Here is a 14,973-nt window from a genome sequence, read left to right as displayed (position 1 = left end):
AGTCCTCTAGCAATGTATGTTTGCCTATGTAATTCAGCATGAGCTTTCATTAAAAAATTTTGTAGAGGTTTGTGGGTATGCCATGTGTATACCTACCGGTTTTAGTCTATGTGCCATTTATGGGTTATCTGCCATATTGATTTGTGACCACCCCTTCTCAATCAGCATGTTTCCTCCAAGTAAAATAATAAAACCTATACTCGCCTATGGTGCCATTCCATCAGTGTTGACACTGGCTCTCCCAGGGCTCCAGTGGCATTATGTCACGTGATCCCTGCAGCCAATCAGCGGACTCTTCACTATTCCCTCCTTTGTACAAATCAGACATTTGGAAGAAGTGAGTGAGCAGCTGCATTGTTATGTTACACAAGCCCTGGGAGAGCCAGTGCTGACACCCCTGGAACAGCGATGGAGGTGAGTGTACAGTAAGTGTTATTAATTTACTTGGTGTGATCATGGGGATTGAGAGGAAGTTGTCCGAGTTGTTGACAACCCCTTTAAAGTGAACGAATACAACTGAGCTAGGCTGATGTAGATCGCACAGCTGGAATATTGCTAGATTGCAAGCATTATATGTAAAATACATTTATTCTATAGAGAAATATTACAACAGCCCCCAAGAGAACAGAGAAAGAACATATTCTCACTCACATCCCTAGCGAATGTCTCCCTTATGCCTTAGGGTGGCATTCACCTGTTTTTACACAATGGCTCATGTCCCAACATGCTGCCCAGGGCCTTGCCATCCACCAGCAGACCACCGCTTGTGGTTCAGACCTGATAGTATGAAAAGCAATTCCAACTGTTATTGCTTTAGTGGGATAAAACATATATCAGAGTCCTGTCCTTTACAAAGTAATTGTTCGCAGATTTTATTGCAGGGAGAGTTCCCAAGGGTGGCTTCTTGATAAAAGACTGTGGTGCCCAGCTGGTTTCAAATATCCGCAAAGACTCTCGACGAGATTCCTGCTTTGAGTTAATCTCTCCTGGTAATCGCAGTTATGAGGTAATGTCCAGTGTTATAGAAAATGAATTTAAAGGAGGCCAACACGAACCTACTTAACAATTTTGTTATTCTTCTATTAACAGTTCACCGCGGCCAGTCCAGGAGAAGCGAAGAACTGGGTGGAACAAATACAATTTTTGGTAAAAGGTGGGTATATAATACATTACACTTTGACATTAAGAGGACAAGATTTTGAATTATTATATAGGCACATTTTTTTTATCTCATTGTTGGCAATTTATTTTTCATATTCTGAACGAGAAAAAAAAACACAATTAGGTATCTTGCAGTGTTCACACTAACAACTGGGCTATTGAGACTTCTGTGCTTTTTAGGAAGAGTTTTCAGCATGTTCATTATCATCAGAGTCAGGACTACAATGACAGACAACACCTTTATATACAGCTGATAAGACAGGATCCACCATTCACTGTAGGCGATGTCACGGCTAATCCTGCTCCTCGTCCTTTCACAATAGACTTTGTATTCGCTCGTTATGTGGCTTGAGACAAAATATGAGGTCAGAGAATGTTCCTTGCTGCTAAGGAGAAAAGTTACCCCTTAGATCTCATTCCAAAGCCTCTCACCTAGCCAAGTCAGATCTCATAATTTGCACTGATGAGGGGCAATACCCCATAACACTGTGTCTGCAAATTGAGATACTGATTTGGCTTTTATCCTAAGTCCTATTGCAAGGCTCATTAAAGGGTTGATTGTGACTTGTAGGATCGCTACTTCCAACAGCTGGCGCTATAGAGTTCTAGTCCTGTTCCTCTCTGAAGAGGCAATTTACACAGCCATAATTTTGAAATTCACTTGTAGCTGAGGTCCCAGCTACTAGGGAAATTGGCAATAAAAGTATTGATATGTCATATTGCACCTTCTCGCATCTCCCAAAGGTTTTTTAAGCACAATATATGTATAAAATTAATATAGCAAAAGGCAGAAGTAAAACAGAAATAAAAGCATAAAAAAAGACAGCCACTAGCAGTCTAAATGACTATTTCTAGCCCCACCCCTTTGGAAAAATGTGTTTAATATATAAAGATAAGTTCTACAGAAAGGAGAATGCAATTTAAAATATTTCTAGCTGGCCTTTTTAGGCCATGTTCACACAGTGCGTTTTTTACCGCGGAACCGCGGCGGTTTTGCCGCTGCGGTTCCGCAGCTGTTTTCCATGCAGGGTACAGTACACTGTACCCTATGGAAAACAGGACACACTGTGCACATGGTCCGGAAATTGTAAAAAAAAAGACGCGCTGAATAGCTCCCGGAAAAAAGAAGGAGCATGTCAATTCTTTTTCCGGAGCCGCAGCGGTTCTGCACCCATAGACCTCCATTGTGAGGTCCAAACCGCAGTAAAACCCGCAGATCAAAAATATATCTGCGGGTTTTACTGCGATTTGATGTGCAGAACCGCTGCAGCAGGAAGTGCGGGGAGCGGGCGGAAGTGCGTGGGCGGAGTGTGGCTGCCCCCCCGTGTTCCGATCCCGCCCCCCCGTGCTCCGATGCCCCCCCCCAGTGCTCCGATGCCCCCCCCCAGTGCTCCGATGCCCCCCCCGTGCCCTAATCTCCCCCCCTTATACTCACCCGGCGTCCCGGTGTCCGTCCGGCCGTCTTCTCCCTGGGCGCCGCCATCTTGCAAAATGGCGGGCGCATGCGCAGTGCGCCCGCCGAATCTGCCGGCCGGCAGATTCGTTCCAAAGTGCATTTTGATCACTGAGATATAACCTATCTCAGTGATCAAAATAAAAAAATAGTAAATGACACCCCCCCCACTTTGTCACCCCCATAGGTAGGGACAATAAAAAAAAATAAAGAATTTTTTTTTTTTTTTTCACTAAGGTTAGAATAGGGGTAGGGGTAGGGTTAGGGTTAGGGGTAGGGTTAGGGTTAGGGTTAGGGGTAGGGTTAGGGGTAGGGTTAGGGGTAGGGGTAGGGTTAGGGGTAGGGGTAGGGTTAGGGTATTTTCAGCCATTTTAACCCTAAAAAAATTCCTAGAAAACACACAGACTCTGGCTAGAAAACTGCATAAAAAAAAACGCATCAAAAAACGCATCAAAAAACGCATCAAAAACGGACCAAAAAAGGACCAAAAAAAGGACCTGCGTTTTCTGCCAAGAGCTGCAGTTTTTTAAAAAACAGTCAGGAAAAAAAAAGGATGGAAATCCTGAACGTGTGAACATACCCTTAATCATAAAAAATGATGAAAAATAGATTCGAATTTCCTATTTTTTTAAAAACGAATACAAAAATGACATAAAAATTAAGTTCCAAATAGAAAAGAAAAGAGGCAAAATGAATTTTAATATCCGAACAAGTTTTTTTTTTTACAGCCGTTAGGAAAGCATCTACGATAAAACCCGAAAATGTGGCTGGTCAGGAGCCCTATCATTTACTGATATTTCATTGTACATAAATGATTCCTTATCCACTTGATTGGTGATAACTATTGTAGTGGGACCCTAATTGCAGATCCGGTTTGTCGATTCTGTTCAACTCTTGAATGTTTGTAGCCATGGGAGAACATTGGACGCAAATCCTCCATTCTGGTGATCTACAACAATCCAAAAATTATCCCCATCTTTTAACAGAATCAGAACACAAATAACGCTCAAGGCTTCTATCCAGTTTCTTGAATACATGTCTTTCCACTTTGAATTGAATTGTGTATAAAGTGTTTATCTTAATTTTAATAGCAGCAGTGTGTGAGTGTGATGATTTTTCTTGTTGGGAATACTGTCCAGAATTTTATAAAACATTTTTTCAATAGGAGGAGTCATATTCTGTAAAGCTTTTGTGCCACACTTTAAAGGACAGCGGATACAAGTGACTAAGAGGGTAGGGACAGGAGCCACTTTGGGATCACATATATTAGTCTAACGCAACAGCTTCTACTCCTGATGTCAGGAACAATCCTATTTTAAAAATTGCATCAGTTCTACCATCAATTCCTTCTGGCATGTCACTATCATGCTTTAGGGGAAAAAAAACAAGTGGCTGGATATATGGGAACGAGTGCTTATACAGCACTGTGATCTGAGCACACTCTCTCCTCCGTGCACTGAGGGGGAGAAGACTGCAGGGCAGAGGGAGGCTGCGTGTCACTGCCAATAAAGAATACATACCTCACATTGTAATGTGCAACATTTTGTTATGGGGGGATCTCTGAGAACAACGGGCTTTTGTGCCCGTCTTGTCTTAGAATACAGATAAGTAATTATTAATAATAATAAATAATAATCTTTATTTTTACATAGCGCTAACATATTCCGCAGCGCTTTACATTTTGCACACATTATCATCACTGTCCCAGATGGGGCTCACAATCTAGATTCCCTATCAGTATGTCTTTGGAATGTGGGAGGAAACCGGAGTGCCCGGAGGAAACCCACGCAAACACGGAGAGAACATACAAACTCTTTGCTTATTAATAATAATAAGCCCTATTATTACAGGTTAGGGCAAAGTTTTCTGCCAAGGTTTGCCGGACCCTGGTGAGAGAGGTTCCCCCAGAACACCACAACAACAAGATCGGTGACTGATCACTCAGTGATGCTTGGTCCACACATCCCCAGCAGGATAATGGTGATTGACAAGAATTATGTCCTTCACCTGCATCTGACAGCATTTTTACTGTAGGAAAACTTGTTCAGGATTTACGTTTGATGAGGATGGCAACAAATGGGTTACATAAAGGCAGATACTTTTGTAGGGATGTGATCATATTAGTTGTCTCAGAAATGTGAAGGTAATTGTATAGTGATGTATGGATGTCATTGTTTGTGGACCCTTCTTGTTTTCTCTCAGATATCATCTCATCCTCTATACCTTGTGAAGATGATGAAGAGTCTTACGATGATGTGGACAGCCTTAACTCCGCTCATATGATACACCCTCCACCTCTGAACAGGGCAGGCAGTCCCATTGAGGATGATGACATCTACGAGGTAGTTCCAGGTAAGAGGTTAATTATGTAAAGCCATGGGCGACACTCGATTCCCCACAGGTTGTGTGATATCCAGCTGTAGGGTATTTGTCTTCACTCATTGTATGCTTCTTTGTTTTATTATGCTAATGAGCATACAGTCTCTGCTGGGGCTATTTCTCTTGTCCCAAGCAGATAAAAAAACAACATTATTTCCTCAGCAAGTCATCGTCGTTAATGAAGTTTTACAAAAACAGATACAACCAAGGAAAAATAAAATTTCACAGGTGATAAATTTTTCCAATTTCCCTGGCAGAATTGGATCAGATTGTTAAATTAAGAGTGAAGGTGTCTGTTAGACAGCAAGGAGCGGTGATGGGTAATTTTATAGAGTGGAAAATTGAATCAAATTGCTACATTAAAACCCAGCTCCTGCGAGATTTTTCTGTAGTGCCGTCCACTTTGTCACTGTTCAGAGTCCGTGCACAGCTGTGCCGCAGGCTCCTAGTTTCTGCACCACTGGTCCTTCTGCCACAACTGGCTGGTGTTTTTTTTCCTTGACTCCCAGTGCCCACTTGGTGCAAGAGAAAGGAAAGCGACTTGCAGGGGGACAAATAAGATGCTCTTCATAAAGAGCAATTTGGCAGAAATGTCCACAGTCTCCTTATGTCCAGCTTTTTTATAGCAGGATCTTCCTCTTGCACTCAGACTGCAAACTCGGAAATGCTAGGTCCAGCAGATATTCACTTTTTTTGTTTATAAATCTTAACGCTACAAAAACTATTTAACTGATATAAAGAATTATGTTGTACATTGCAAGAAACTATACAACCCCAATTCCAAAACAGTTGGAACTGCGTAAAATGTGCAGAAAACAATAAGGAATGATTTGTAAATCACTTATAACCATATTTTACTCACAATGGAACATAGGACACAGACAGAAGGTGAAAGCTAGACATGCTTCCAATTTGAGTAAATTAACTCATATAGAAATTGTTGGAAGAAACACAACTGAAAAAGGTGGTACAGAGCATTGTGTAGCATGAGGTGAGGAGACCAGCTAATGGAGTTTTGGGAGAGGAATGTTGTCCCATTCTCGTCTGATGTAGGATTCTAGCTGCTATACAGTCATGCGTGTTATTTGCCAGATTTTTTATTTCTTAATGCACCAAAAGTTTTCTATTAGTGAAAGGTTTGGACCGCAGGGAGCCAGTTCACCCAAACTCTTCCTCTGTGAAGCCATGCTGTTGTGATGAATGCAGAACAGTCAGTACTCGATTTATAAACATACGATTTAAAGGGCCACTGTCACCCCCCTCCAGCCGTTATAAACTAAAAGAGCCACCTTGTGCAGCAGTAATGCTGCATTCTAACAAGGTGGCTCTTTTAGTTTTGTGTTCATGTATTACTAAAATAAAGCGCTTTGAAACTTTTCAAAAATACTTATCTTTGTCCACGGAGGCGGGTCTGAAGCCTCCTCTGTGAAGCGCCCAACTGCCGTCACTCATCTCTTCTGGGGCGATGGTCGCCGCCCCCTGCGCGCTGTTCTTCTTAAATCCGGCGCCTGCGCTGTGCGTGCCTGCCTGGGGCAGGCGCAGTGAAAATTGGCAGTCATAGCTCAGATGCCGGGTTCCTGACTGTGCCTGTGCGGGCAGTGCGGCCACCCTGTTACTGAATCCCTGCCCCGCACTGTGTTATGCATTATGCACAGTGCGGGGCTGGGATTCCTGAGCAGATTCCTGCACAGACCGACGCTGGAGGGCGGGGAACCTGGGGGAGCGTCTGACAAGCGCAGTTGGGCGCTTCACAGAGGAGGCTTCAGACCTGCCTCCGTGGACAAAGATAGGTATTTTTGAAAAGTTTCAAAGCGCTTTATTTTAGTAATACATGAACACAAAACTAAAAGAGCCACCTTGTTAGAATACAGCATTACTGCTGCACAAGGTGGCTCTTTTAGTTGATAACGGCTGGAGGGGGGGTGACATTGGCCCTTTAAAGGGGTGGTCCGAAGGCAAATTAATTTTGCTACTAACTCCCTATCATTCTAGTCCCAAAATCTAAGCTATTTTCTAAAATACCAAACTTGCTTTAAAAAATTTATACTGTTCCTTAACTACACTGTCTAACAGCTACTGTATTTTTTTTCTTCTATTTCCGATCTGATTATGATTCGTTTTAGTCTCTCGCGTCATCAGTGGTCAGAGACTGCGGTCACTGCCTCAGCCCCTACCCACTCCCTGAAACGAAGCATTTGGAAAATGGTAGGGAATTTTTAAAGCAATTATACTGGAAAATAGTTTAGATTATGGGACTAAATAGATAGGGAGTTGGCACCAAAATATGTTTGCCTTTGGCCCACCCCATTAAGCAGAACCCCTAGTTCTGAATGTTGCATGTTAAAAAAACAAAAGTAATACTAATCACCTCTCCGGCTGCCTCACTACTCATCACGCGCCCTATCTCTGGCCTCGGTCCTGGTTGCGGCCAGAAGAACCGGTCTATAATGAAGAGTCCTGATCTGTGGCATGAGATGACGGAAAGGAGAGGAGTGAACGGCGAGGAAACCAGAGAGGAGGTAAGAGGTGTACATTGGTTAAAAGAGAAAAGGTCCTCTTCTTTCCGTCATAAAGTGCCGCATCTATAGCCACTTCACGTTACGTTGACGACACATCCTTATGCCGCTGTAACCTCCAAGGCCTGATTGCAACCAGAAGTCCAGTTCTATTGTGAAGAGGCGGGACATTTTGCATTCTACGGCAGAAAGAAGATGACCGGATGGTGGACTGCGAGTAGCGTAGTGATGGATTGGTGACTAATGAGCTGAATATTAGTTGTGCAGGGCGGGGGTGGGCGTCTTCTGTTACTTTGCTGACTCTGTTTCAGCTTGCATACAAATTTGGGAATTTGGATTTCGAACCATCCTACAGAGCTTAGTTTGTAACCCAAGGACTTGACTGTATGTTATTTAGCATTGTCTTGCTGAAATAAGCAAGGCCTTCCTTGAAATAGTTGTTGTCTGGATGGGAGCATATGTTCTAAAACCTCAATATAATGCTCATCATTAATAGAGACTTTCAATACGTGTAAGCTTCCCATGCCGTAGGCACTAATGCAACCCTATATTATCAGAGATGCTGGCTTTTAACTGATAACAAGCTGGTTGGTCCCTCTACTATGTGGTTTCCATAAAGAATTTCAAATTCTGTTTCATCTGACTGCAGAACAGTTTTCCATTGTGCTTCAGTCCATTTTAAATGAGCTTTGTCCTAGAGAAAACTGCAGCTTTTTCTGGATTGTGTTGTTTGGCTTTTTCTTTGCATGATGGAACATTTAACTTGCTTTTGTGGATAGTACAGTGAACTGTGTTTATAATGATTTCTGGAAGTATTCCTGAGCCCATGCAGTGATTTTCAGGACCAACTCACGCTCATTTTTAATGCAGTGCAACCCGAGGGCACGAAGATCACAAACCTCCCTCTTTTCCCTTGTGCTCATGGATTTCTACAGATTTTCTGAATTTTTTGATGACATGTACTGTAGATTGTGGGATAATCAAAGCATTTACAATTTCATGTTGGGTAACATTTTTTTAAATTGTTTCACAATTTTTTTAATGCAGTTTTTACCAAATTTCAACTTCAAATTTTTTTAGAATTGGGTTTCTACCTAAAAGCAAGAGAATATATAGGTACAATGTTAACATAATGTACGGGCAAATAAAATGGTTGTTCACTAGTTTTTTTTTTTATTATAAAAATGGGTCCATGGGTGTCTTGAAATACAAAAAGAAAAAAAAACACTAAAAAACACAGATACTCCCCTCATGGAACCCCATCATTCTCTCCACATACCCTTTGCCAGCTACTCACTTTTTTCTAACAGCAAGAAACATCATGTGACCACAGCTAATCAGTGATAGTCAGAAGATGACTGCTGCAGGCAAAGCCGGGAAAAGAGAATCTCTTCTCTATTGTAGCTCACATGAAAAGTCAAGTATGCAGATAATTTGTGGCCGCTGACTGCTTGCCCCAGTCATGTGATATTTCTCATTGGAAGAGGAAGCCAAGTAACTGGCAGTCAACACAACTTGACTGTGCAGAGAAATGGCGGATGTCCAGTACGTGGGCATCTATGGTCTGTTTTTCTTTTGTTTTGTAATATTAGTACCCCCATGAGAGCATCAAACTAGTGGACAACTTCTTTAGGAAATTGAAATCTGGGGAAAGTGGTTGTGTGTAGCTCACTATATTAGGCATTCTTTTTTTACATTGTCTTTATTTTTCATGATGCTGTACAAAGTGGTAAAAATATAACATATTATTGGGGAAAATGTTTCTATCTGTGAGCTACAAGTCAAGAAACAAGATAAGAATGTACTACAGATATCAAAGGAGAAAGAGGAGTTTATTTAAAAATAGGCTATGGAACTTAGTCAAATATAGGAATATACTGTATATATAAATGTCAGTGCCTATTTTACATGCACAGTTCTTTTTAGACTACAAAACCAAAAATTCACCTTAAACATAATGCATGTGAGATGTTCCACTCATAAGGAGTCATCAGTAAGAGGAGTCATCAGTAAGAGCCAGCTTTGGGATTACTGTCATGACTTAAGCAGAGTATGCGTAAAATATATACTGTCATAAAAAGTCCTTGTGTGATGGGATTCTAATCAACTGCCTTCTGATGTGAATGCATGCATTACACAAAGACCAAATGTAAGACGGATTCCTATCTTAGTATATTAATCTATCAGAGCTGACCTTCTTTCTGTGCTCGAGACCTTTCGAGCCCTCCTGTCGTCTTGGAGATGAGCTGGAATACAGCTAGAAGACTGAGGCCATTAATGGCAATAAATGTGGATGAGCACAGAGACTGTCTGCGATTACAGCAAGAAAAAAACCCTGCTCTCTGGAGAGACTTCCCGTAAGGCAGCAAGAAAGTGAGACAGATCACTTTGGAGCCCTATGGGAGCTGCACAGCAGGACTGGGATACTTTTACTGGCCTGCTCCATATGGAGGGGGCAGTATCACTTAGCACAATGCCAGGAAGACACTCCACTAAAGCTTCACCTTACCTGATCACATGGGAGGGAGCAGGTGCCTACAAGTATTGAAACCTGCTTCATCAGTGGTGGGTGTTGAGCATTTCATTATTAATGCTGTGCTTAGGTACAAAATAGGTGGTATTCTATCTTACCAATCTCATTTTTATTTTGGCACTTTCATTTAATAATTCATATTTATGATGAATCTTAATAAGCTAATGACATTGTCCTAGCTCCATTTTTTCTGATATTGAGCTCAATTTCTATAAGCCGAATCCCCTGTATATACACTTGGTTACATGTAAAATGTACAGCTTTACCACTAAATAGAAGACAAATTTATATAGATCCAATTGGATTGACAAACACATCTTGCAGCAGTAAAGGATTATCATACTGGATAGTCCTTGTAGCCAGTAATAAGAAGAGAGTTAAGTGACAGTTCACTGTGTGTCTTTTGTAGAGGTATAAAAAAATAATGACCTCTATTGGCAGGGTATCAGTAAAAATAGTGTTAATACACCTAATTTGTCTGAATGACATTTGTTTTCCATGATCTTCCTTGTAAAATTTTGTTTGAGGCTGTAGGATATTATTTTTAATATTGATTTCTTCCATCCATTGCATGCTATTAAAAATAGGAACAGATTTTAGAAGAGGAGCTAGTACAAACTGAAAACCTGTCTAATTGTATCTGTACGTTGTCTCAGATAGATCCTATGCTTAGTAGGAAAAGAGAAGGGTTAGGTTGTACCTTCGCTGTTAGAGATAAGTAGGAAAAGCCTAAAGGAATGCAAATCATTTAGGCTAGAGTCACACTAGTATATACAACAAGTAAACAGAGTACAGAAACACCACCAAAAATGTAAAACACAATGATTTAAGTATCACGTAAAAGTATTAAATAAATTGTAAATTATGACACAAAGAGGATAAAAGGTTAGGAGACATGCTCGTACAGCGAGGAGAGCGTGGACAACCAAATCACCAAGTGTGGGTGGGATCATATATCAAAAAATACATGCAACTCATGGCAATAGTACATCAAAGTGAAAGAGACTGGTGACCAATCAAAAAATAAGATGCATATATCACCAGACGCATCTTAATATATACAGTGCCTTGCGAAAGTATTCGTCTCCCTGGAACTTTTCAACTTTTTCCCACATATCATGCTTCAAACATAAAGATACCAAATGTAATTTTTGGTGAAGAATCAACAAGTGGAACACAATTGTGAACTTGAATGAAATTTATTGGTTATTTTATATTTTTTTTAGAAATTCAAAAACGGAAAAGTGGGGCGTGCAATATTATTCGGCCCCTTTACTTTCAGTGCAGCAACCTCACTCCAGAAGTTCATTGTGGATCTCTGAATGATCCAATGTTGTCGTAAATGCCTAATGATGATAAATATAATCCACCTGTGTGTAATCAAGTCTCCGTATAAATGCACTTGCTCTGTGATAGTCTCAGGGTTCTGTTTGAAGCACAGAGAGCATCATGACGACCAAGGAACACAGCAGGCAGGTCCGTGATACTGTTGTGGAGAAGTTTAAAGCCGGATTCGGATACAAAATGATTTCCAAAACTTTAAACATCCCAAGGAGCACTGTGCAAGCGATCATATTGAAATGGAAGGAGTATCATACCACTGCAAATCTACCAAGACCCGGCCGTACCCCTAAACTTTCATCTCAAACAAGGAGAAGACTGATCAGAAATGCAGCCAAGAGGCCCATGATCACTCTGATGAATGCAGAGATCTACAGCTGAGGTGGGACGGTCTGTCCATAGGACAATAATCATTCGTACACTGCACAAATCTGGCCTTTATGGAAGAGTGGCAAGAAGAAAGCTATTTCTCAAAGATATCCATAAAAAGTGTTGTTTAAAGTTTGCAACAAGCCACCTGGGAGACAAACCAAACATGTGGAAGAAGGTGCTCTGGTCAGATGAAACCAAAATCGAACTTTTTGGCAACAATGCCAAATGATATGTTTGGCTTAAAGGCAACACAGCTCATCACCCTGAACACACCATCTCCACTGTCAAACATTGTGGTGGCAGCATCATGATTTGGGCCTGCTTTTCTTCAGCAGGAACAAGGAAGATGGTTAAAATTGATGGGAAGATGGATGGTGTTATGAGAGGCAATTCAGTACCACAATGGACATAGCGGTCAGAGCACATACAGTGATCTGACAATAACCAAAAATCATAGAACGAGCTCTGAGACGTGGGAACTCTGCAGACCGCAATCCCTAATCCTCTCCAACCAACACTAGAGGCAGCCGTGGATTGCGCCTAACTCTGCCTATGCAACTCGGCACAGCCTGAGAAACTAACTAGCCTGAAGATAGAAAAATAAGCCTACCTTGCCTCAGAGAAATACCCCAAAGGAAAAGGCAGCCCCCCACATATAATGACTGTGAGTTAAGATGAAAAGACAAACGTAGAGATGAAATAGATTCAGCAAAGTAAGGCCCGACTTTCTTAACAGAGCGAGGATAGGAAAGATAACTTTGCGGGCTACACAAAACCCTAAAGAAAACCACGCAAAGGGGGCAAAAAGACCCTCCGTACCGAACTAACGGCACGGAGGTACACCCTTTGCGTCCCAGAGCTTCCAGCAACAAAATAGACAAGCTGGACAGAAAAAATAGCAAACAAATAGCAAAGAAGAACTTAGCTATGCAGAGCAGCAGGCCACAGGAATGATCCAGGGAAAAACAAGTCCAACACTGGAACATTGACAGGAAGCCAGGATCAAAGCATTAGGTGGAGTTAAGTAGAGAAGCACCTAACGACCTCACCAGATCACCTGAGGGAGGAAACTCAGAAGCCGCAGTACCACTTTCCTCCACAAACGGAAGCTCCCAGAGAGAATCAGCCGAAGTACCACTTGTGACCACAGGAGGGAGCTCTGCCACAGAATTCACACAACAGTACCCCCCCCTTGAGGAGGGGTCACCGAACCCTCACCAGAGCCCCCAGGCCGACCAGGATGAGCCACATGAAAGGCACGAACAAGATCGGGAGCATGGACATCAGAGGCAAAAACCCAGGAATTATCTTCCTGAGCATAACCCTTCCATTTAACCAGATACTGGAGTTTCCGTCTTGAAACACGAGAATCCAAAATCTTCTCCACAATATACTCCAATTCCCCCTCCACCAAAACCGGGGCAGGAGGGTCAACAGATGGAACCATAGGTGCCACGTATCTCCGCAACAACGACCTATGGAATACGTTATGTATGGAAAAAGAATCTGGGAGGGTCAGACGAAAAGACACAGGATTAAGAACCTCAGAAATCCTATACGGACCAATGAAACGAGGTTTAAACTTAGGAGAGGAAACCTTCATAGGAATATGACGAGAAGATAACCAAACCAGATCCCCAACACGAAGTCGGGGACCCACACGGCGTCTGCGATTAGCGAAATGTTGAGCCTTCTCCTGGGACAAGGTCAAATTGTCCACTACATGAGTCCAAATCTGCTGCAACCTGTCCACCACAGTATCCACACCAGGACAGTCCGAAGACTCAACCTGTCCTGAAGAGAAACGAGGATGGAACCCAGAATTGCAGAAAAATGGCGAAACCAAGGTAGCCGAGCTGGCCCGATTATTAAGGGCGAACTCAGCCAAAGGCAAAAAGGACACCCAGTCATCCTGATCAGCAGAAACAAAGCATCTCAGATAAGTTTCCAAGGTCTGATCGGTTCGTTCGGTCTGGCCATTAGTCTGAGGATGGAAAGCCGAGGAAAAAGACAAGTCAATGCCCATCCTACCACAAAAGGCTCGCCAAAACCTCGAAACAAACTGGGAACCTCTGTCAGAAACGATAGTCTCCGGAATGCCATGTAAACGAACCACATGCTGGAAGAACAATGGCACCAAATCAGAGGAGGAAGGCAATTTAGACAAGGGTACCAGATGGACCATCTTAGAAAAGCGATCACAGACCACCCAAATGACTGACATCTTTTGAGAAACGGGAAGATCTGAAATAAAATCCATAGAGATATGTGTCCAAGGCCTCTTCGGGACCGGCAAGGGCAAAAGCAACCCACTGGCACGAGAACAGCAGGGCTTAGCCCGAGCACAAATCCCACAGGACTGCACAAAAGCACGCACATCCCGCGACAGAGACGGCCACCAAAAGGATCTAGCCACTAACTCTCTGGTACCAAAGATTCCAGGATGACCAGCCAACACCGAACAATGAACCTCAGAGATAACTTTATTGGTCCGGGACAAACAGTCTCTCCGCTGGACAACGATCAGGTTTATTAGCCTGAAATTTTTGCAGCACCCGCCGCAAATCAGGGGAGATGGCAGACACAATTACTCCTTCCTTGAGGATACCCGCCGGCTCAGACAAACCCGGAGAGTCGGGCACAAAACTCCTAGACAGAGCATCCGCCTTCACATTTTTAGAGCCCGGAAGGTACGAAATCACAAAGTCAAAACGGGCAAAAAACAGCGACCAACGAGCCTGTCTAGGATTCAACCGCTTAGCAGACTCGAGATAAGTCAAGTTCTTATGATCAGTCAATACCACCACGCGATGCTTAGCTCCTTCAAGCCAATGACGCCACTCCTCGAATGCCCACTTCATGGCCAGCAACTCACAGTTGCCCACATCATAATTTCGCTCAGCAGGCGAAAACTTCCTGGAAAAGAAGGCGCACGGTTTCATCACTGAGCAATCAGAACCTCTCTGCGACAAAACAGCCCCTGCTCCAATCTCAGAAGCATCAACCTCGACCTGGAACGGAAGAGAAACATCTGGTTGACACAACACAGGGGCAGAAGTAAAACGACGCTTCAACTCTTGAAAAGCTTCCACAGCAGCAGAAGACCAATTGACCACATCAGCACCCTTCTTGGTCAAATCGGTCAATGGTTTGGCAATACTAGAAAAATTGCAGATGAAGCGACGATAAAAATTAGCAAAGCCCAGGAACTTTTGCAG

The 14,973-nt window shown here is 42.6% G+C and overlaps 1 protein-coding gene across 2 annotated transcripts in view; it reads left to right on the top strand.

The window, feature by feature from the left end:
- Positions 1-14,973, top strand: part of SKAP1 (src kinase associated phosphoprotein 1) — an 834,367-nt gene that overhangs the window by 580,404 nt on the left and 238,990 nt on the right. For both annotated transcript variants that reach the window (XM_069751743.1, XM_069751744.1), the window contains exons 7-9: positions 870-1,006; positions 1,090-1,153; positions 4,817-4,966. In XM_069751743.1, the coding sequence (XP_069607844.1) occupies positions 870-1,006; positions 1,090-1,153; positions 4,817-4,966 (351 nt within the window). The remainder of the gene's footprint in view (positions 1-869; positions 1,007-1,089; positions 1,154-4,816; positions 4,967-14,973) is intronic.

The sequence above is a fragment of the Ranitomeya imitator genome, chromosome 2, assembly GCF_032444005.1.
Source record: "Ranitomeya imitator isolate aRanImi1 chromosome 2, aRanImi1.pri, whole genome shotgun sequence".
Lineage (NCBI taxonomy): Eukaryota > Metazoa > Chordata > Amphibia > Anura > Dendrobatidae > Ranitomeya > Ranitomeya imitator.
This window is presented reverse-complemented; position numbering and strand designations above follow the sequence as displayed.